Consider the following 24877-nt stretch of genomic DNA (forward strand, 5'->3'; position numbering starts at 1 on the left):
AGGAAAAATGGAGTTTGGTCAAACTAAGCTAATATAACATATTTGGTTCACCAGCATTAATATTCTAATGGTAAATTAAAATTTAATAACCACTTACTTCCGACTTTCACACACTGGGGGCAGCATTCACCATGTACATTTTGCATTACCTCGTCAGCGTTGCACTGAATGTTGGGGCATGTTGAATTTATACATTCTACGACTCCATTTGTACAATAACACGTTGCACAAGGGGTAGGGCTCCACTGAGAATTATCCTGCAAAAAAAAAAATTTATGTAATACAGTAGAACCTCTATTAAGGGGACACCTTCAGGACCAACAAAGTGTCCCTTTATTAGGAATGTCCCCTGATTTGGGGTTTGGCCGTAGTGTTATTAAATACATGAAAGTGGAGGGTAGACTATTCTGATGTAGATGTATGAACATGGTAGAGCTTCATCATTTCAACCTACAATAATGTGAATGAAAAAAATCCTTTAATGATCCCCAATATACAGTAATTGGAAATGAGGAAATGCAGTTAGCCCATCCCATTAATTCTCTTTTCCCTCTCTCCACCCTAACCCTGAGCCCACTATAAAATATGTTGCTAATTTTTGTGTAAATTTTAATTATTTACAGTTCAAAATACTTTGAACTTTTAGTCATTGGTACTCCTGTCCTTTTCATTTATAAAATTTAAACCATAAGGTGATAATATGGATAACAGCATGAGACTAAAATGGTGTATGCTTATAGTTGCTAAAGTCTCTGGTATGGTCTTGCAGAAGAGCACATATACAATTTATAAAATTATTATCAATTTTGCAATAAAATAATGTTTTTGTTTAAATTTCCAGTATATTTGAACTCAAGTCAGTAAATCATCCTCTTACCTATGAAAAGAAACATATTATTTAAACAACACTTATATTTCCAGATGTGGGACAGCAAATTTATTGAGCCAATGGGATACACTCTTGTAAAGTTATGACAAAGTGTTGAGAAGTCTGATACCAATTGTTTAAATTTATGGAATAATAAAATAGGTTTCACACCTTTCTATAAAAAATATGATGTTGTTCCTGTTTATTTTGACAGGTTAACATTCGTTCAGGTATTATAATCCACATTATCAGGAAATAAGGAGTTACAGTATCAACCTATCACAAGCTGTACCGCAACCGGCGTTCTATAAGGTGTTCGTAAGTAGGCTAGTATAGCATGTACAACGTACACAAGGCTAACACTCAGCGTATCTTTTCTCACACGTCGTAACGTTCTCACGTTACGAAAGAAAATGATGACGGTGGTACGTTGGTACGTTCCCACATGAGGGCGTGGTTGCGGACGGGTCCATTATAATACAGGGGTGTTCCAGGAACTTTTCACTTTCGTATCTAAGCCCTCCCTCTGGAGAGCACGGGCTATTGTCGGTTTATACAGGTAAGCTAGGCACGATATAGACAAGGAGTTCCTTCCCTTCAATATAAAATAGCTAAGCTGTAAAACCAATCTCTATAATAATCCCACTGTTTGGCCACTAGGATGTCCTGAATGTCTTTCATTCCCGTAATCATTCCTATCTATTTAGTGGGCTGGTAAAGTTTGCAGGGTACAGATCAGTCCTTTGGGTCTGTGTAGTAAGAATTTTATGGGTGCCAACAGCATGATCCTATGGGACTTTCTAAACTGAGAAAGACCCTGGTCCAACATGTGATTTTCTTATATATAAACGCCTTTAAAAACATGTCTTAATATTGTTTTCCCAATATACTACTTTACTAGATTTTCCGTATCTAAAACATATGGTTGTTTCCCATGTACAGTTCCTTTTTACGGGATATTCCCTCTTTATTAAATGGTTCTCCCTATACAGTACTGCGTGTTCCTCCATCCCCTTAAAACATATTCTCTTCTTATCCTTATGGGATCTGAATCCATCTCTCTAACAAGCTTTTATAGGTTCCCTGTTCCAAATTCTTTCCCATGACACACGCAACAAAACCTACCTTTTCTTCATATAATACAGTAGATATACTAAAGAGTCGGCAATTATTAGATTTAACTGATTACAGTAGATCTACAGATAAGTCATTTCTGTAACACAATATCCATATTATTACAATCCAAAAATTGAGACTGAAGAATATAATTAAATTAAATGTCAGATAGAAAAGTGACACAAAATAATCAAATAAATTGATGAATACTGCTAGCTTTCACTCATATGATAACATCAATATTCAACGAAAGAACAGACCTTCTTTCTTTAGGGACAAACTTCTGCAAACAAAATAAACGGTGACCATACAAGTACATATTCAGCTTTAGACAAATAAAAGCATTTATTAGATATAAGTTGACAACTATCTGATTACATACATATCTAAGTACTCTTGGTATTTAGGGTAAGCACTGGTGCATGTAGTTTATCATTACATATCATCAGTGTAAAGATTTAAAGCATTTACTGATGCAAGTAAATACTTGGTTTCTGTCCCTTTAAATTAATTATTTTTTTAAACTCTGGCAGTCAGACAGAATGTCACTGAGAATGGATGTATGCTGATTGAAAACCATGGACATATAATTATAGGTCAATTTGAAAACGTTCATCAACTTTAAGCTAGGAATGCCTGTGCATTATTATACAATAGCGAGCTTTCGTTGTAGTACGGAAGTAGTTCAGTACGGTAATTCGAACCGAAATGTGATCCACGCATGCGCAAAAATTCGAGACTCACCGTAGCGCTAAATTTGAGAACGGTAGTGAGAAGAAATAGCGTCCTGTCTGAAACGTACATTCAGCTGTGTATTTATGGAGAACACGATGGAAGTAGTATCGTCAAGAGTAAAGCAGTTTCAGTCGTTATTTTAACTTATTGTAATCAAACATAGACTACTAGGCTATAGCATATTAAATGAATGTTCATTAATGTCAAGTTTCAAGTTTATTGTTTCACACAATACAATACAATTATAATACAGAAACATAAATTAATAATTTATTGTGTGAGGAGGACGCACGGCTTTAAGTTTGGTCTTCCAGATAAGTAGCCTAAATAATATTTAATTATTTAATTTAAGCATTACTTACTAACTAAAAATGTAGTACTCTAGATCAATGATGCCAAATATAAAATAAAAAAATTGGCTTAGAGATTCGGCCTAGGCCTAGCCTGAAATAGGCCTAGTAGCCTGAAATAGCTGTTGCATTCATCATCGTTGAATTTATCTAAGTTGAATTGTTGATATTGATCACTTTTATACTGAAAATCAGGATTGCTTGGAGAATTCATACTATACAACATAATGAATTCTTCCTCATCTAGAACATCTGAAATATAGGCAGCAACAAGAGCATCTCGTATGTAGCCTGTGGGTTCGCCATGTTGTGAGCTGCTGAAAGCCGAGTCAACTGATGATGATACCTGATCGCACTATGACGTCGGCCACATGTTCCCCCGTCGCAAGAACAAAACGAAACAGTAACAGACATGACGGGAGCCTAGTAAATGAGTACGGTCACGGTTGGTTAAACCGGCCGTACTGCACGTTTACCGTCCCGTTACGAAAGCTCGCTATTACTTTTTTACTCAGACTCAGACAGATATTATTTGTGGAAAAGTTTCATCAGACTATAATAATGAATATATGAACAAGATTTTTTTCTGTAATTAACGAAAAAGGATTTAGCTAGAATTACAGTACAACAGTATAATTTATAATAATAAGTATAATCTCATGCTCTAGTATAATTCAACTACCTACTGTAGAGGAATTTAGGTGAAATTATGACAGAGGACTTTTGTAAATGCATTAGAATCAGAGTATATCACATCCCCTAACTGTCGCCAAATTTTGTACTCAGGCCTACAAGAACTAGAATATCACGGTAATTATTTTTCAGATGTAGTGCGTGGCCAGTATCGGCTAAAAAGGGTTCATGTAACTTTTTTTTATATTTAAGGAATCCATATTTCAATTTTAATTATTTCAGAGAGTGTATACTCTCACCAAAAATCCAAACTTGTAATATATTCTATGATATAATAGCCTATGGTCAAGTCTTTCATCCACTCATAGAACTAACCTTCTCACAAAGGGTCAACTAGTACAAGGAGACTGTGGTGAACCTGAAATGAACCACCATCAGCAAAAAGGTGTGTATACAGTATTAATGGATATAAAATGTCAGTCTCAATGGTCTGATGATTTCTAAAGGCTTTTAGCTTGTTATTCAGGTGTGACCCACTTTTTGTACATCTTTACCAAGAGTTACAGGCTTTGATGGGACCGACATAAAGAATGTTTAAGTAAATGAGTCACAATCATTTATATTAATGTGAAAAATATTCCATTCAATACTATATGTTGTATAATATATTCTTTGAAAATGAAATTTTATTGGCACTCATCAAAGATATTTATAGCATCTAGGGAAATTGGAATCAGAATAAATTTGTGTTGGTATTGTATGGCCATACCACATTGAAACACCATCAGATCAAATTATGGTAACATTGTGCCAGGAACGTATATAGGAGACCGACTGAGACCAATAATTGCGATATGGTGTAAAGTAAAGCCATGTCTACACTATCAAACTTTATGTGACAAAAAATGTGTTTGATAGTATAGACAGAGCTTAGGGATTATTTGAATAGCATGTAAAGAGATCTGCCATATTATTGCTTGTATCCTTAGACAAAATACATTACTCTTACTGTCTTGTCCTTCGGATAGGACATAAAGCTGCTGGTTTCATGTACATAATTGCTCATTTGCACAACAAACTTTGTACATTATTCAAAAGGTGAGGGAATTTTCTCATGGTGTGTTGATTATATGGTACCTGTACTAACAGAACAGTCTTGTACTGAAGAAGTCACTAATATAAAGGTAGTAAACAGATTTAGAATTCAACTGAATGCTTCAAATACAATACTGCATCCAAAACTTACCCCGATTATTTCTCCATTATATTGACATGACCCTGAGTTCGAAGCACATTCTGGACAGCAATTGTTCGGTGCTATTCTAAGTTTCTCCCCCTAAAAAGTAAAATGAAACAATATATTGTGAGAACAATGGTTAAATAATTAATAATAACTACTAATAGAATTATTCATTAGCTCGACAAAAATAGTGTAACATTCTGTATTTATATAAAGGCTATTTAGATCCAACAATGAGGAATCCAGAGCAACAATAGAGATGAAGACACCCACCAATTCAGTATGTTAACACGATTTGTCGAAATGCACAAAATGGTCTAAAACGTCTCCAAATGCGATTTGAAGCTATTATAAGCACTTTGGTGTTTTTGTGTGAAAAGTTGTATCTATAGATCAATCAAAATAATTGTTGTATTCGATTGGGAACTTTCGTTGTCAACGTAAAGATTCGTTGAGTACTTTTTGTATTCAAATTGTAAATTTGTGCTCAACAGAAAGTTATTCGAATAGAAAACGTTGACAACGAAAGATTTTTCGTTAAGAACAATCTCAACGCTCAAAATACTCCGTTAAAGAGTACTCAACGGAAAAACTGTACTCAACGGTGAAAGTCTTAATCGAATACGACAAATGTGTATGTTCCTGTCATTATACAGAATTGGCCCTCTAGAGGTCAATCTGTTTAATGACACATTTCTCATTCTTCTGAAGAAGCTGTCCGATTAGTACAGCGAAACTGTCAAGCAGGTTAGTTTTGCTAATTGTTAGTTTTTTCAAAAAGAATAATAAATTTATGAATATAATAATATAAATCTAAAAACTTCTTGTTTTATTAAAGATGTATGACTTCCACGTTGCAATTTTTCATGTTCAAACTCAAAATAGCATCAATATGAAATGTGAAATTGCCATTAAAAATTGTGGTGAATTTAAAATAGTAAAGCAACCATTTACATGAACTAAATTTATTTAGAAAGTTTTCAGAATTTCTCAATATTCTGTATCTGATTTGAGAAGTATAGTACTTAGCATTATTTATACTCTATATAATTTTAATTTGCTATCCCTAGTTAATAAAAATATAACTAGGTCTACTGTACATTTTCAGGGAGGGTGAATGTACAGTTAGGACTACTCTACAGGGAGGGTGAATACTCTAACATAGGCCTACATCGGGGAATGGAAATTAATGTTGCGATACGGTACAAAAAAACACTATCAGTAGCAGATACACTTTTCCCTAGGTCAAATATAGGTCAAAAAGTAATGTGGAAGTCTCCTGCTCAAGTACATAGACTTAGTAGTTATATATTATTACCTCAAAACCATCTTTTTAAGTATAGTTTACACTAGGACACAATGCAAAGATGTACAGGTACATGCAATGTAAGTAATTTGACCAATCACATGTGAGAAATCTTCAAAACTAAAGCTGATTTGCATTTCAATCAAGCCAGGTGTCCTCAATATAGTGATATGCCTGGATCCTTAGTGATTTTATAGCTTTTTTTAATAACAAATTGATTTTTATAGGATAAAATATTTAATTAGTTTGATCTAATAATTACAAAAAAACATTTGTTTTATTAGAATAATAAGAGTTATTTCTCTAATAAACTTTTATTGGCAAGACTAGTATGGATAATTAGTTTTAGGATATACTGTACATGGATATTTACTAGTACTGTAAACTATTCAACATTATGCCATTAACTTATTACCTAATTCTTTAACCATAACACAAGAATTCAATTGATGCATTTCGGAAAGGTTCATTGTAGGGCCACCCATTGCATATCACATTATCCCTCATAAATCATACTACTCTATAGATATTTTCCATTACAACATTCAACACTGTTTTTTCTATACAATATTTTGACAGCATTTTATGTAAGGATAAATTAATTTTTCTGGTTTATTTAATTAATCCGCGCTTTCAACGAATGGTAAAAACCAGGCCATTCAAAAAGGTGGTAGTGATTTATTATCCTTTTTTCTGATGAATATTTTTTTTTTTTGCCTAATTTTCTATTAAATTATTATGTTAAAATGAATAAACGCAGTGAACATAAAAAAGTGGCGTTCAGCCTGCCATGTTTTACTAAGTTGGCCATGCAATAGAACCATTGATTAGAACTTCATGCAATAGAACTAAACAACCAATAGCATGGGATAAAAGATTAACCAATCAAATGACAAGGATACACTAGGTATGTTTAGCAGACTAGGAATGGAAATACAGGAAACCATACATATGAAAAGGATACAATAGCCAATGTATGACCTTTGAGAATTGTTTATATTCCAAATAAGGATTGAAGATACAAAAGATTCACCTAGATCTGTAGTGAAAACATGTCAAAGGTATTAGGGCATATTATACATATATGTACACATACTAGAAAATATAACTGTCAGGTACTTCATGGCTTATTTTGAATTTGACAATCAGTAAAGCTATGAGTATAAAGCTATGCATCACTCAAAGATTAACAACTCTTGTAAATTTCCAAAGATATTTAGCGATTCTCACTCAATAAACATCACATTAACCAAAGATGGAAATGATAAAAGCATACTGGGGTATCGTTTGATTTTCCAGAAGCTATACAGTATGTAACAATTTAGTTTTAATACAAAACAAATATAAATCAAGGCTTTAAAAGGTTAAAATAAAACTGCTAAAAATAAATATAAATGTATTTTACGGATGTGTATCATTCAATTTACATAGCTTGGATTACGAACTGACATTACATAAAAAAAACATTTTGATTGTACCAAACACATGTTTAACATGTGTACATCATCACTATTAACATTGCTGACTTTCATTGAATCTCACCAGTGTATTAAGTACTTTACCATTCCATACATAAAATCTTAATTAAACATTGAACTTAAAAAAATAAGTTAGTTTCACATCTTTTTTTATGGCTTTTTTAATCCTAAAAAATTTCTATATTCGGTTAAAAAATTTGTTGAATTTTCGATTAAAAAAAAGCGCTCTGAAGTGTGCAAATATTGGCCGTCAAGTTGAGTGGCCGAGTGGTTAATGGAAGGGCATGAGAATTGGCCTACAGTATGTCCAAATGGGACTAAAAGGAAGAGTAATGATTAAACAATATCATATTTGGTATCACAATCAGCTGTAGCTACTCGTAAGTCCCTCATTCATAACGCGGGGTACCTTCCTCTATTCCTTAACCTTAATCCTGGACGTGAACACAATTGTTTTTATCAGCCTTTGTAAATAATGAAAGATTTTTTCCTCCCGATTTACTAGAAAACTTTACAAACATCAACTTTCCTCTTCACACTTTCATTTTAATATCCTTTTCAATGTTTCTGTAATCATTAGAGACATAGAGTGGTGTTCTAAACAAGTATATTCTTGAACTGGCTTCGCTCCAATAACAATAGTCATGGGAATACACTTTTAGGAAGGAATATATTGAAAACTTTACATCAGAATCATAATCGCTTTGCCTAGATTATTCACTGTACTGTAGATATAGAGGTAGTGGAATTTTTTAAAGGACGGATGTTCACAGGCCTGACCGATCGCTAGAAGTTTCTCAAGATGATGATCACATCATAAAGAACTGAGATCGTGATAAGATAAAAAAATTGGCCAAACTGATTTCATACAGTAACTGCTCTTGATGTTTAGGTCATTATACCTCATGAGCAGATGATCTCAGGCGTGACACCGTGATGTCTTGATGGGCCTGTCGCTAGAACTCTCATCTATTTAAATATTGTTTCCATGCTTTTAACCACCACTTTTTGCAATTTTTTTTTATTGATTTAAAAAAGTTTAGTACTTGGCTCCTTTTATTTTTATGTCACTAAGAATATTGATTTTGTTCTAATCCTTCCCAGTGTGTTACTAATAAAATGTAGTTCATTACAAGTATGTCCACTTTTTATATAGCGTATAACACGTACAGGTATAGCTGTGTATATTTTTAAACCTCTATTACCATGGATTGTTTTTATCATGCTGGTCATAGCAGAAATGGTTGATGCAGGGTTGCCTGTGAATGATTCTCATTTTTGAAGGAATACCAACACATTTAATAGACTACTAATATTTCAAATACTAAACTGCAAGTATCACAGTAACATGTTCTACTTCAATAAAACCTACAGTAGTATTGACAGGAGATTAAATTTAAACATATTCTTCACTGCAGCTTGCAGAATTGACAAATTTCAGTCAATTGAATGTTAGCTGGATATTAACTAATGACTGCTATTTCAGTATATACTGAATAGTAATTCATCCATGTCTATTATGCAGGAGTAATCGTATCATAACAGCTACATAAATAACTACATGTAAAAAAACTACAGGAGACCAAGCTTGCTGGGGAGAGCTTGTAGCAAGTATATCACCAATTTCAATTGGTTTGATAGGAATATATTATAGAATTACCGGTATAGACTAGTAAATGCACAAAATCCAAAAGTTGGTAACAGTATATGATGGAGTGCTATAAATATTTGGATAAGTATATTAACTAAAAAAAGGTAACAAACCTTTTGTTACTTGTTCATATTGTTGGTGAAACTCAAACTAGATTTAAACTTGTTAACCATGATGTCAACATTGTATGTCAAACAAATTTATTTAACATTAGTCTCCTATCCGGGTCTCCTATTTCTATCTGTAGTTAGACGAATATCTCACAATGTGAGAATAGGTCAATTTTACAGATTAAGCTAGGAATGAAATAGCATTTATATTTAACATTATTAATGTCTTCTCAAGCGGAATTAAGATAGAAAAGATTAAACTTGAAAAGTAAGCAGAAGTCACACGAAAACTCTTGTAATAACATTAACTTTTGACATTGGTACAGGTACGTGTGTTTTATTGAATTAATCTGGCTGGGATGCAATTATGAGTAGTAGTGCACATGGTGTCACCAAGTCTACTGGAAAAAAATGTTATTTCAACAGAAAACAAAACATTGGAAAATTTGATGATAAAATGAATAAATAAAAAACTACAGATTGCAGAAAAATGGCGACAAGAGCTGGCAATCATGAGCTGAACTAATACAAAACTTAACAGTAACTTAGACATACGCCAGTGTATTTTGATATGTTGGCATACATATAAATTGGCTAAATGGTCAAAGGCATTAATGTAACTCTGATGATATACCCCAAAGGTGTTTGTAACTGCATAGATGTATTTTAGGAAAGAATGTAATAGTACTGTATGACAAATTCCAAGATAAGGACACTTGATAAAATACCAAAAAATAATATCTGACAGTAATCATAATATTTATACCAATTCACTTTGCAATACATTTCACAACTGTAAACATATCACTAGCCTATTATTTTACATGGATGTTGTATTATTCAAAGTGACTCAAAAGAAATAAGAAACAGTGAATAATGATATAAACATTGAGATTTGATAAATAAGACAGAGATATCTCTTATGTCTCAGCAGTTTGAATCATACAGTACAGATAACATGATTTGTTTAATAAATCACTGTATTTTTTTCTTGTTGGTGAATGTTTCAAACCACAAAAAATAAACATAACCATGTTATATGTAGACTTGTCAGAAGAGTGACAGGTTTAAAGGTTTGAATAATGCTACAGTACAGTATATCCTACTCACCACTATGAATACTATTAGTATTACCATGGAGGCTTTTTTATACCTCCATATATTACAGTGTATTGAACACTGCATACAGGGTAAGAGGAGTTTGAAATATGGTAAAAATGATTTTATAGTTCAATCATTTTATGTTGTTGGCCACCATATTTTTAATATGCTTCCACAGCATTTGTGAGGTGCCCTCTCTCACTAGGTTCAATCAACTCCTAAAATCAAACTTTTACCACACCACTGGTACAACATATCATTGGCAATCGTACTGTTATTGGGAGATGAAATGGAATTACCAATAGCAGTCTCATGAACTTACCCTTTGAAAATCACAACCTGGATCAGAACATTGTATATTTTTACATAAAACAATGCTATCTTGGCAAGAACATACTGTACATGGGTCTGTGGTCCAAACAGAAAAATTCTGAAAACAGAAAGTGAAAGAAATGATTATTGAGGAAGGACCAAGTTTCATGGCATTATAATATTTGATTATACTGTACATCTGCGTAAAGCTCTGTGTACACTAACAAACTAGTTTGACAAAAAAAGTGTGATGTGGCCAAATAGTATGGTAGTGATATGGCCAAATATGGTAGTGATATGACATCATCATGTCCATACTGTACGGGCACATCACATTTTTTTGTCACATAAAGTTTAAGTGTACACAGAGCCTTATTCTGTATAAAATTTACTCTTTGACAATAACAAATATATTGTGACATAGATACAACAAAAGAAAATGTGAAACAATATTACATTGTAATGCATTTCATTAAATAAATATCAAAACTGAATCGTAATTAAACAAGGTAGACATTATATTTTATATGTCTGTGAAGACAATTGATTATTTTATGCGAGTAAAAATCATTTAGACTTTTATAAAACTGATTACGGTAGCTGAAACTGGCTAAAACAACCTTGGGCTAGTAAAAATATTTTGTTTTAGGAAAGGAAAACAATATTATTGTTATTCCTATTACAAATAAAGTTCATATATTATAGTATTAATTGAGTATTTTAAACTTAATTACTGAAAATTGAATGAAAATCTAATTTCTTGCAAATTCAAATTGTTGCCCTGATTTCAAAAAGATAAATTTGTTATGAGAATTAACATTCCGAAACATTAGTAAAGAATGTTCTTAATGAATTGACAACATAATGACATTAAAACACTTTAAAAACTACAAAATGTTAAATATGCCTTCTGAACTGCAAAAATATATACAGTACAGATAGTAACCCATCGTTTTGCCATATAATATTCCTTTTAAGTTTTATGATTAAACCAAAGTTGAATTTTACAGCTGTTTTAGAATTACATAAAGAATAGGGTTGGCATAATCATTAAGTGTAAATTAATATTTTGTTATTCTTACTATAAAATAATTTACTAAATTGTGTTTTTAGGCTATAATACGTGAGGTCAAATGCAGTAGCTTTTAGGCATAAGGTCAATAAATTTCATAGGTTATTATAGGAAAGGTAAAAAGGTTCAATACTACTGGGTTTTAAGGCGTTTCAACTGCTTTATAATTTGAAAATGCAAACACAAATCTACTGTATGGATGACAATTGGCAATTTTCGGAACATGTAGTGGCCAATTTTTGGACAGGTAGTGAATATTAAAAACAATCCACAAAATTGTACTATACAGTATGTCAATTTGTGAATTGTAGAATCCACAATTTAAGAGTACAATGACATTCTCTTGCAAACAAAGTTTACTTTAAATCAAGTTTGTTTCAGAACTATAGTTTTAATTATCAGGACCAACAGTTTATTTGCCATGAACTCAATGTGACACCAATCTGTACACACGTTTGTATTGCAAGTTCTATATAAACAGATCGTGCGACCTAAATATTATACCAATATTGACTTTCTCCATCATTCCACTTGGCATGAAGGAGCCATAGTTCTTGAGCAAACATTCGTTTTATCTTAAAAATCAAGCTACCGAAACTAAGTAAATGCCAAGAAAAATGCACTCATAAATAGTCTTTAAGATTCTTTTTCCCAAATGCTTCCAACCATTGGGAGCCAGAGGCATGACATGCTTTAGAAAATCCTCAAAGGAATAGTTAACAATAATTGGATTTAAACTATACTGCAGTACAGTGATGTTTTGTTGATTGTTATAAAAAAAAACAAGAAAATGTGATTGTTTTGGTATTGCTAAATGCAGCAACCCACTTTGTAAATCAATGGATCAACTATCTCTATAATGACAAACATCATTGGAGATCACCACGGTTCACTGTTCAAAAAGAAGCCGAAAAAAACCACCGAAAATAACTATTTAACGCCACAACAAATTTCACAGTCCCTAAAGTCTCTCTAGCTGATATGAAAACAATTACACTTCATTATCATAACTATCTACTGTTTGGAATGGCTTTAATTTGTAGAGTGTGGAGAGGGGGTCAGACAATTAGTCTGTGCACTGTTTACAACAAAATATAACACCAAAGTTCAAGCCTACATATGTATTATATATTCTACAACATACAAAGTTTTACTGTAGAATAATATTATCTTTACCATAAATTTAAGAAATAGAGAAAACCTTTATATTCTGATTCAGTGTACAGTAAACAACTTGGCAAATTTATCATTGAAAAGTTGTAAACAGATCAAAGGAAGTTGAACACTTAACTTCTTGACCATGGTCAAAATGTGGTCAAATAAAACTGACCTTTTGAGAGTGCCAATGAGATGTTAAAAGGTCAGGTAAATATGTAACTGGTGCCTTAAGCTCGATATTAAAAATGATTATTATCTCAATAGCCTTTTGTAACCTAAGAAAATTGTATGATATGGTGTTAAGGATTATATGGTGTTAAGGATTATATGGTGTTAAAGGACAACTGTACCGAGGACCATATTTTAAAACGTATTAGAGGTGTACATATGATTTCAGAACCATCGCGAAATCGAGGATATCGACGCACGCGCTCGCCGTACAGCCGTCGCCGTAAATTGCTGTGACGTCAGAAGAGCATCGGAAAATTTACGTCATGGTTTTTATACTGTACAGTAAAACGTTTAAATCAGCACATCATAAATTTTCAAGTGTACTTCTTAAAAGGAACATTGTATTCCCATCCCCCATGGTTTTAAGTTTGTTCTAACAAATTATAGTAATTAAGTATGAATTTTTATCATTTGAACACTCATGGTCATTACAAGCAATTTGCCATCACCAACGGTGGGAAAAATTCCAGAGGATTGCAGAGGCTTATGTCACTACAACCAGACTTAAGTTGATGTATTAATTCGTCTGTTTCGTCGACGCTTGTAGATGTTCACAAAACTAGAACAGTGAGATAATGATTTGTCTGAGAGCAAGTTTATGAATAATACAGAACATCAAAAAAGCAATCACATCAACAAATGAATAATGGAGGATAAATACTGCCATTAAAACTTTGATTATGCACGGTTATCAAAGGTCACGAAAGTTGAGAAAGCGAGGTTGAAAACTAGCCTTATGACTTTCATTAGTTGAAGAAAGTTTACTACTGTAGGCTAAACAAACTATCTGATTAACTTTTACCAAAACTGCTCAGTGCTATACAACTCAATCAAAACCGTTTTATTATCAATTTTAATTTATTTTTTTGTTTGTTGTTAAAATTCTGGAAAGTTTCTGAATATACAAAGTCACATATCAAGTTTTCTATTGCAATACTTCAATTCAAATTTCATCTAAAATTACACCAATTGGATGGCCAAAAAAACATATAAAATTATGTATGATTATTATTAAAATAAAATACCTTTACTCATTTAAATAAAAATATTACTGTCATATATTTATTACATTTAATAATTAACTAAATTATTGAAAATCTACTTATTCTCGAAAACAAGGTTGCAATTTCTACCACTTCTCATTTTCTTAAACAACTTCTCTGTACAAAATGTGTATTCTGTTGTACTAAAGGGTTCACAAATGGGTAAAAGGACACTTCCAAAAAATTAAATATAAATAGTCTCTGCCACATGGGAGATATCATTTTTGTAATGCTTAGATGAATGTCAGATGATAATAACAACCTTTAATATAAATTTCTTACTTTCAGGCTGTAAAAACCTTGTCCTCATCCTTGGGTAAGCTGAAATTGCAATCTTTTAAATTGCAACTTTCAGTTGCACAGAAAAAGTAAATAGTGAAAATAAAATATTGTTATTGGAAATAACAAACTTGAAAAAACATCTAAACCTCTGACCACACCATCAAACTAGTTTGACCAAAAAAAGTGTTATGTGGCCAAATATGATAGTGATATACCCAAATATGGTAGTGATATGACATCATCATGTCCATATATGGGAATATCACATTTTTTGTCCCATAAAGTTTAATACTGTAGACAGAGCTTTATAAAAACTGAAGCTTTTGATTTTGTTCATTTGCTCTGTGTCTTGTGGAAAAGTAACACACAGGGGACACCCTAATTAAAGGGGATACTTTCATGTGAAACAAACAAAAGGAAAATCTAACAATATACAGTAGCAACCCTTTATTCAGGACACAACATCCTATTTAAGCGCCACTTTGTTTGGTGGGTCCAGAAGGTGCACTATTTGAAAATGAACTGTACATACAACACCATACCAAAGATTTAGGTACAACTAGATTTGATCACAGGACAGTTGTGTCTCCCTTGAAAATGACAGCTCCATGTGTATAACACAAAGTATACTGTAGTAACATTAAATTAATATAATTATACTAGTATAGTATTTGAATGGCATTAAAACTCATCAAATGTTGTTCATGTATCAAGTGATCGAGGCCACATTTCTTCAGTACTAAAACTTCATTCTTTACAAATTTGTGAGAATCCAAATTGGATTTTGCCTTTGGCTAAATCACTGACATCCTAAAGTCATTGAATAACACTTAGAAGATTATATAAAAACAATGTGCTCTATGTGGGTATACGATTTCAATTAAAACTAACATTCAATCCTTTAAACAATAACACATCCTTTAAGGAAAAATATAATACCCTTAATTTAGATATTGTGTACATTCCTTTGAGAATATAAAACAGAATTTGAAAAAAAAATTTTTTGTTCTGTCCAAATCTGAACTTGGCTCCAAATACGAAGAAGAAATTTTGAAAAACTGTATTTTGAGGGTAATACTAGTAAAGCAAATAAAGGTACTGAATTAAAAATTGAAATGAATAATTCAGTAGTATTTATTTGAATTGAAAAGTTATATGATTGAAAATGTTCATCTCGTTTGTAGTAATAAGTTATTAGAAATATTCTTTTTTCAAAACCAACAATTTAAAGTTTTAGTTGATGCTATCAATTAAATTAGTGTCACTGTTTCAAAGGTGTACATTAAAATATTTTATTTACAAATTATCAATATTTATGAATAATCCATTAGAAAGGGAATTTCCAGGGCCAAAAAAAGGATACATGGTGCATTGTACTTTACAACACTAATTTACATCATACCAAGGGAGTCCTTGTTATCTCAGATATTAAAATATATTTCTGGATATCTCATCATTTTGATGGAAGAACTATGTGGCAGCTGTTTGATAGCCTAAATAAAATGTGGCTACAGTAATGTATCTGTCATGAATGATCCACTGTCTGCCATTAATTTTTGCTGATGATTAAATTTTAAATAAATTTAACAACGAATTCAACGGATATTGACTGGCACAGTTTTAAGAAAATAGAAGCTAAACATTTCTAACTTCATTCAACAAATATCTAGACCAAGTAATTAAGACAATTACAGCACTAATTACCATTTACAATTTAACCTAAAGGTAAAACAATCACTGGATTCTCTATATGTCCAATATATGACATTACAATAAAGTCCGGTATATTTTATATGATATGATTGAGCCACCAAAGGTGATTGTATGTAGATTGTAATATACTGTACTGTAGTGGTTTTTCTTCAATCTTGATGTATTTTTTTTTTCAAGATGTTTTAAGTCATGTAGGCATTTAATATGGTACATACAATTACAATTCTTCAGGCCTGCCTTTTATGTTCACCTTTTGTGTGTGTTTTTTTAACAATAAATACCTCAATATCTTATACAGTAATTCTTATTACAACTTACAAGAGAAATGCATTAACAATTTGAATAATATAATTAAGCAAAAGCCTTGGTAAACTGCAGTATAATATAACCCACAACCTTCAGAAGCTTATCATCAGATATTGGTTAAACACCATTATTCTCTTTACTACACACCTACATGCCTGATGACATAAAAGGTTGTAAAGCCTTGCGTTACAGTATAGGAATTATGACAAAGCTGAAAATTAAAGGACTAAACATATTAAATAAAAGATTACCGGACCTGTTAATTTGGACAGGTTTGTTACAGTACTAAACAAAATGTATTGATTCTTTTTCTAACTCTTGAGGACAATCAAAGCATATACAGTACTTCTATACAAAATATACTGTAGACTATTAATACTTTTTTAATTATCAAATTTTACAATTTTATCAATTTTAGTCTTGGTTTTTTGTAATACAAATTTTTAAAAAAACAGAGGGGACACAAAAATCACAGACAGACGATGGCGCTTAAAGCTCTGTCTACACTATCAAACTTTATGTGACAAAAAAGTGTGATGTGCCCAAATATGGTAGTGATATGTCCAAATATGGTGTAGCTTTACAAGTATATATTTTTCAGGGAGTTGTTAATTAGAACTAAGAAGAAGAATTACGAACTAATTATAAATAAGTCCCTGTTTGATTATGAAAATCACTGCTTCTAAAAATCAATTTTAAAGTTTTATGCCTATAGTACTCAAATTATTTGGTTAATACACATTTAATAGAGTGTAAAGTGTTTATGTTGTGTTGTGTAGGTACATAAGAACAGTTTATTGATTATTTGTCTTTATTCTAGTGGGTTAACAATGTCAAGGGTGATACAATAGATGGGATATAACTTGTTTACTTTTCCACTTGAAAAGATAAGTCAACAAATCATCCCAGTGAATAGCAACACAGGGCCAGAACCTGGGCTCCAAACTACAGTGAATTTCTCAAACGCTGTTAGTTTTGACACCACTTGTAAATGGTCAAATACCGTGTAATCATTCAAGAGACAAACACAGTTAAAAGAAAGATCTGGCCAATTAAAAGTAGGCTAATTGAAAGATTGACCAGTACTCTATATATAATTTAATATTGTACAGTACATCCAATGATCATTGTCACAATTTCACATTTAAACCATAATATGTGTTTTGAGGAAGTAATCATAATAATACTCAACAATTACCAAATCTCATCACCTCCAAAAACCACCTCCCTCACAATCCTACACCTACCTAACTTCTTTTTACCAACCCCAACACAAGAACTAGATGAATAACCATTTTTTTCAAGCTACTCAGACCATGGATAAAAAAGTTAAGACTTATTTCACCATGTTCAGATTCTCAAACAGTGATGTATTTTCTTCAGAAAAATATGTGGCACATGTAAGCGAAATCAGATGTACTGTAAGTCGTATGGCTAGATTTGTATAGACAGCCAAAAACAATGCCACATATCAAAAATATATATATTATATCAGATGATTATTAAAAGTCTAAAAATATTTATTAATGATAAACAACAAAGTGTATTAAACTGTTTAGCTTTGAAGTAGATACTTGGTATGTAATTTGTCTTCATGCACTTAACGTTGACACAACTTGGTATAAAGATAAACATTCTAAGAATATTGTAACTGTATAGGATGATTTTATCACGTTTTTAGTTAAACTAGCCATCTGGAAAAAATACAGAAAGGAATTATATCCAGCGCTAAAAATCAAATTTGTATTCAAAATTAAATGTTTCCTATGGATATTGCTGTCATGTAATGTTATATTAACACATGTCGTCAAATGTTTATGCCATTTAATTTTACGATCAGTTATTTTAGTGGTTTTTACTAATGACCCACTTCACTGACAATAAAATATGTTATTGAATTTGTTTTTCCAATTTTGTTGTCATTTTTTTGTTGGTTGTGTATGTTGATTGGGCTGTTTATTGACCTTCTGAGATGAAGATGTGCTTAGATGAGGATGTCTCCATTATAATTGTGCCAGGCTGTACTACCTCCAGTGGCGTAAAAGCTATAAGCGCTCACTGGCTAAACCGAGGGGCCCAGAGCTTAAGGAGACCCAGAGCATGAGCAGCCCAATGCAGTTACCTAGCATTGGAGGGCTCCATAGGAATGCTCTAGACCAGGGTCTTTGCACCCTGCGTTATGTCGCTATTTTAATTGAAGACATTCTATTCAGCCAAAACAGTACTATAATCAGCAAAGAAATCTATGGGTACTAATAATTTTATCCCATTCATCCTTAACTTTTTGACACTCAGCCCTAGAATTTTTTAATAGAGTTATTTTAATCGACTGACAATACATCTTTTATAATGATATATAAAACAATTCATACAATTTTTAGTTTAAAACTCTGCTTCAATCATTACAGAAGTTCAAGTTCCAACATATGGAAGTAAGTTTATTGGTTCTGCCTGGCTGGTATACTCATGTACAGGCCAGGGTAAATAAACAACAGACAGTGGGTCAGATTTAAATGAATAATTTAGGTTAGGTCAACTGCACTATTTATCAATGCCATAATATACAATATTTCAATAAAATTTAGATGTTAAATAGTTAATAAGCCAAGGGCTAGATATTGAGTTTCTACTGTAAATTGTATCATGACTTGTTCTTTTTTTTCTTCAAACCAACCACAAGTTTTTACTATCAGTAGTACGTGAGCACAACATTGTTATGCCATTGAAAATACTATAAACAATTTCCTAATTTAACCAAATTTAATAATGTTGTTAAATCTTTTGCGGTACTATATAATTGTCAACAAATATATTGTCCTTGAATTGAGAAGTCCTTGAATTGAGAAGTGTTTGAAAGTACCCATGTATGTTAAGTTACCACAGAAAGATGTTATAAAAGATTGTACTTATTTAGGTACAGTATAAAACACTGTTGTACTGTAGCCTGTACTAATGGAGAATAATTTACAAAATTAAAAAATCTTCCACAAATAAATTTCTCATATGGACATTTATCGCAAATAGCATTAACATTCTGGTCGTATGAAACTAGCAAGCAAATAATAATTTTTAAAATCCGAATTTTAAACATTTTTATTTTAATGTAGCCTATTAAAGAAAAATGAAGATGAGAAGAAGAGTAAAATGGGATATAAATTCCTTTTTAAAATTAAAAGCAAGTATTTAGGGAAACATTAATAGCCGTCAACCTTAACTTAGAGAGCACATACTGTACAGTACTAGTATAGTGATAATAACTTCACTTTAATCTCTTAATCTTAAATTACAAAGGAAAGACTCCTGAATATTGCCCATTCAGATCTTTATCTTTGAATAGCTTCTTTTATTAATTGTTCAATACCGTAACACAGTAAAATTGACAAGAAGTAAGGCCACCATTTGTCTAATTATTTTTTAGGTACCTTCTGACTTTACAGTGCATGTATCATGGAGGACATGATTTCCTTTGAATAAAATTGTTCTGACAGTATTGCTGTATACAAAAAAACACAGTAGACAGTATAGGCTAAATTTGCATTTAAAACAAAAAACAATAATATAGAGTACTCTATAATGTATAGAAAGAGTCTAGCTAGAATACTGTATAACATACAGTATCTTTACACAGTTTTACTTAGTACTGTAAAGTAATTTGTGTGGGTCATTCCATACCAAATCACCCAAAAAAATGACATTTTAAACCCTACTTTCTTCAAATTTGCTCAAATTTGGTTTTGGGGTTATTTTTAGCTAAAAAAACCTGAATTTTTTAATTTGAGCGCCATACGACCAACGGTTCGCGCGCTACGCGCCATCGTTTCTTCGCGATTTTGCGCAAAATCGACGCGGCGGGCTATACTTAAATGACTGTATCTCCGTAACGTGTGGACCGATTTTGTGGTGACAGGTATCTTTGGAACTTAGTTTACGGCCAATCAGATCATGAGGAAAAATTTAAATAAAATAGGAAGGTTGGAACAGGATGTTTTAAGGCATTGGCATTTTGAAGATATCTTTCCTTGCACTACAAATACTGGCTTTTTTCAACATTCAATATCACATGCATTTATTCAATAATTTAGTCATCAACGACTGAATATACTTAATAAATTTAACTTGCAACGTTATCTGATGTTACAACCGCATTGCAAATATGGCTGATCTCCTGTCTTATTTCCTTTCAACCATTTTAAATTGACTCATTACAATCCTGGCCTTGATCTTCTGTAAACTAAAAATGATTACTTCCCATCATAAAAAAATTTGGAAAATCTATGTAATAGTTCAAACATTAAATATAGATTTGAAGTTTCTCATCTAAAGACGACATGCAGATACCTTCTCTTTTTTTAAAAAGAACGAACAGAAAAAAAAAACAACAAAAAAGAAAAAAAATAGAAGGAAAAAAACCCCCTTTTTTACAAATTTACAGTTAATGTAGTTGGTTTAATTAAAAACTACTAATTTGCGATTAGTAAATAAATAGTAGGATTCCTATTAATAGGAACAGACACCTTCAGCACCAAAATGTTGCCTTATTAGGGGCGTTGCCTGAAAAATAGGGCGTTTCCATAATAGGGGCATTGCCTGAATAATAGGTGTATGGAATTGCCTTTAAAAGGGTGTCACCTAATAATAATATAGTATCCCATGTATGGATTGACTGTAGTGTTAAAACCATGGAGGTATAATATTATCCTACATGGTTAAAACATATAATTTCCTCTTGTTTCACGGAAAAGTGTCCCTTTAATATGGTTGTCCCTTTAATAAATAATAGCATCCCAAATGAGGAGTATCACTATGAGAAGTTGCAAATGTACATTTTCACTACTAATTTCAAAGTTCAATGAATCTCTGTAACCAAGAAAAACTACTTAGCTTCATATAGCAGCAGTCTCAGTATTAAAACTCTATTGCAACAGCAAGAAAACTGTGTAAGCTCTTTGAAGACATGTTAACTCTTTCATGTCTCGAAAAGAAATAATAATGGTGGTTTGTGGGCAGGCTCCCACTTGAGGGCATAGTTCATGGACTATACCATTTGTTGAGAGGGGAATTCAATGAAAACTTCTACTTTTCGAGTTATATCTCACTCTTCGAGGAGAAGGGGCTATTGTTGGTTTATCCAGGTAAGCTATAGGCACGAAATAGACATTAAAGTTTCAAAATGTTAAATTTGTATCAAAATATAAATACACTTAATAAGACCTTAACACTTTGACTGCCAAACACGAAGATCTTCGTTTTTGGAAACACAACGCTTGACTGCCAAACACGAAGATCTTCGTTTTTCGCGTTTTTTTTACGAAATCCGGTAGATAGGTTAATTATTGGTATATACTATAAATATGGACACTATATTCGGTCTGGACCGCCGTGAATATTTACTTTTTGAAAGTAACTAATCTGGTTACGAACGATTGTCAAAATGGTACCTGTTGAAATAACATACACCGCGCATCACAGCGATGGTTTGGCGCATTGTGTATCGGTCGCGCGCTAGCTATGCCGCCGAAGCATTACAAAGGTTTATGTGGATTGGAATGTTTGTTTGTTATCTGAATAAAAAATAATGGATGAATTTTCAATATGAAGTCTTTAATTTTATTATTGTATGTATACCCTAATTGTTTTGGTGCTTCACTGTAAGTGGCCGAGTTTCACGCAACAAACTTGTTTAGAAATGGTATGAATATTATCATCATTTTACTAGCTAGGTTAAGGCCTAGTCGTAAAACGGTTCTGGATCAACTTTAGGCCTAGTTAACTAGGCCTGGTGTCTTTACTATGTGGATTTTGGCGAAACATTGATGTAAGATTTATGATTTATAAAATATAATACATTTTTCGATAGTGATAACTTGTTTTTATAGGCCTACCGGTGCCGTGTAAGTAATTTTTCGTTGTTTGTTGATCTCACTGGGCGATATTTTCATATTGTGATGTCTTGCACAAAATCGCGTATATCTCAACTTTCTTGCGCAAAACTACGAAAAACTCAAAAAGTGGGTTACTTTCATTTTACTATTACGATTTACATATTGCGATTTGAAAATCGTTCTTGGTACCATTGTAAAGCTAAATCTTTTTGATTATTTTAGTCTAAATTACATGTAAATCAGATCACATACATAGTTTCAATCAGCTTTGATAAAAACATCGAATTGGGCTATAAACGCTGGCGGTGGCAGTTTCTAACTGGAAAAACCTCTGGCAGTCAAAGTGTTAAGAATAACAATACATAAAAACTATTATTAATGAGTTATTTGTTTGCATCTTTGATTTTATTATCTAGTTTAATGTACACCTGGCATAAATCTTCACATAGTTTTTCTTTGACAGTACAATACATATAAATCTGTCAATATGTTAGGTACTGTAGCCTGCTGCGATCAACAGAATGAGACCAGCAGAAGTCTGTATTGTATTGTACATTTGAGTGCTAAACTTTCTCAATATCAGACAATCATGGATTTTGTGTCTTTTTCTGAAACCTATTAAGGGGACACCTTAGGGACCACCAAAGTATCCTCCTCTATACAGTAGTAGTGTCCCCTGAAATCGTTTCATGGGAAAGTGTCGTCTAAGTCTTAACAGGGGTGTCCTACTGTATTCTGAGTTTTTCAGATAGTCTGGTTTTGGGAGAGTCAAATGTACAGTACACTTTATTCAAAGTTTCATTGAATTTCAATTCTTGTACAATAATACACTAATGCCTACAGTAGGCATGTTTGATGTTGAAAAGCATATTTCAAAATGTCAAATGAGGAAATTTAAATGTTTCTGCTAAAAGAATTTATTGTTTAGCTTTGAAACATGATAATAAATAAATATGTACGCAAATGGAAAATCAAAGAAGTTGCGAATGTAGGATTTTTTCCGGAAGTTCAATTATTTTAAAAAGATAATTGACTTCCTCAGTCTTTTGATACTAATAAATTGTCACCAATTGTCATGGTCTATTAGCTTCAACCTTCCCTCAGTAAACGAATTTCCGAGCCTTTCAATCCAAATTCAATAGTAAAACGATACAATGAAAGACTTGCTTGGTTTTCAGTGTCTGTTTTTTACGCATGGTTGGTGTAAATTAATTCATTGTGTATTTAACAGCTTTTTACAGTTACCACACTGTTAGCATTGAATTGTACTTATTTTTGTAATACTTCACAATAATAAATATATAATTTAAATGCATTTTAAATCTCCAAAGGTGTTTAGATTATAATTTACAGAAGAATTTTAACTGAAATTCAATATAGTGTAGTATCAAATTTTACGTAAACTTTTGAACTTGGATTTTAGTTTTTTTTTTATTTTGCACAATTTCTAATGATAATATCTTAAACAAAATAAACATTACTCCAATTATAATATTGTTTTGTTCGTAACTGGTCTATTTTATCTAGAAACATTTAATTTAACTATATGCAACTCCAAAAAAAAAGCTATAAAAAAAATAGGCCTTACGTTCTATACTATCCAACTAGTTTAACAAAACAAATATGGTAGTGATATGACATCATCATGTATTAATATATGGTCACACAAAAGGTTGATAGTGTAGACAGAGCTTTAATATCTACAGTAAGACTGTATTTTTTTTGATGAAACAATGTAAGATAGCAAATGCATAGTGTTATTTAAACTTTCAACAGATTGTCTTTGTGTAGGCTGTAGAAAATAATCAATCAACAATTATTATATACAGAATCACAGCGGCAGCCTGTCTTTGAGGTTATATTCAGTCTGTATTACCTTACCGCTAATAACACCAATATCAATGAACAAAACCATAAAGGAAGGATGAAGTGTAGACAACGTGCTACTAAAAGTCTGCTTTTACAATACATCTTTTAATGTTATCTACAAAATGCTTTATGGCATTTTAAAAGCTTTTGTGTTCAATTTTCGTCATTTATAACAGGCCCATAAATGTTGTAATTGTCAAATAAAATTATTTTGAAGAATTTACGACAGAAAAAAGCGCTCCAGTACTTCATCTAGTATTCATAAAAATAAATATGCGGTTAAAATGTATTTTTCAGTTTTAGTGTGATTATGGTTGTAAAAAACATGTATTTTGTATGGATGGTGTGCTCTGTCTACAATATCAAACTAGTTTGACAAAAAAGTGCCCAAATATGGTAGTGATATGCTTAAATATGGTAG

General features: G+C 31.9%; 1 protein-coding gene across 1 annotated transcript in view; it reads right to left on the minus strand.

Annotated features, from left to right (window-relative positions):
* Positions 1 to 24877, minus strand: part of LOC140052170 (extracellular matrix organizing protein FRAS1-like) — an 81884-nt gene that overhangs the window by 50027 nt on the left and 6980 nt on the right. Inside the window, exons 4-6 of the mRNA XM_072097605.1 lie at positions 10911 to 11018; positions 4949 to 5038; positions 98 to 257 (exon numbers count right to left, since the gene is read on the minus strand). Of these exons, the coding sequence (XP_071953706.1) occupies positions 98 to 257; positions 4949 to 5038; positions 10911 to 11018 (358 nt within the window). The remainder of the gene's footprint in view (positions 1 to 97; positions 258 to 4948; positions 5039 to 10910; positions 11019 to 24877) is intronic.

The sequence above is a fragment of the Antedon mediterranea genome, chromosome 6, assembly GCF_964355755.1.
Source record: "Antedon mediterranea chromosome 6, ecAntMedi1.1, whole genome shotgun sequence".
Taxonomy (NCBI): Eukaryota; Metazoa; Echinodermata; class Crinoidea; order Comatulida; family Antedonidae; genus Antedon; species Antedon mediterranea.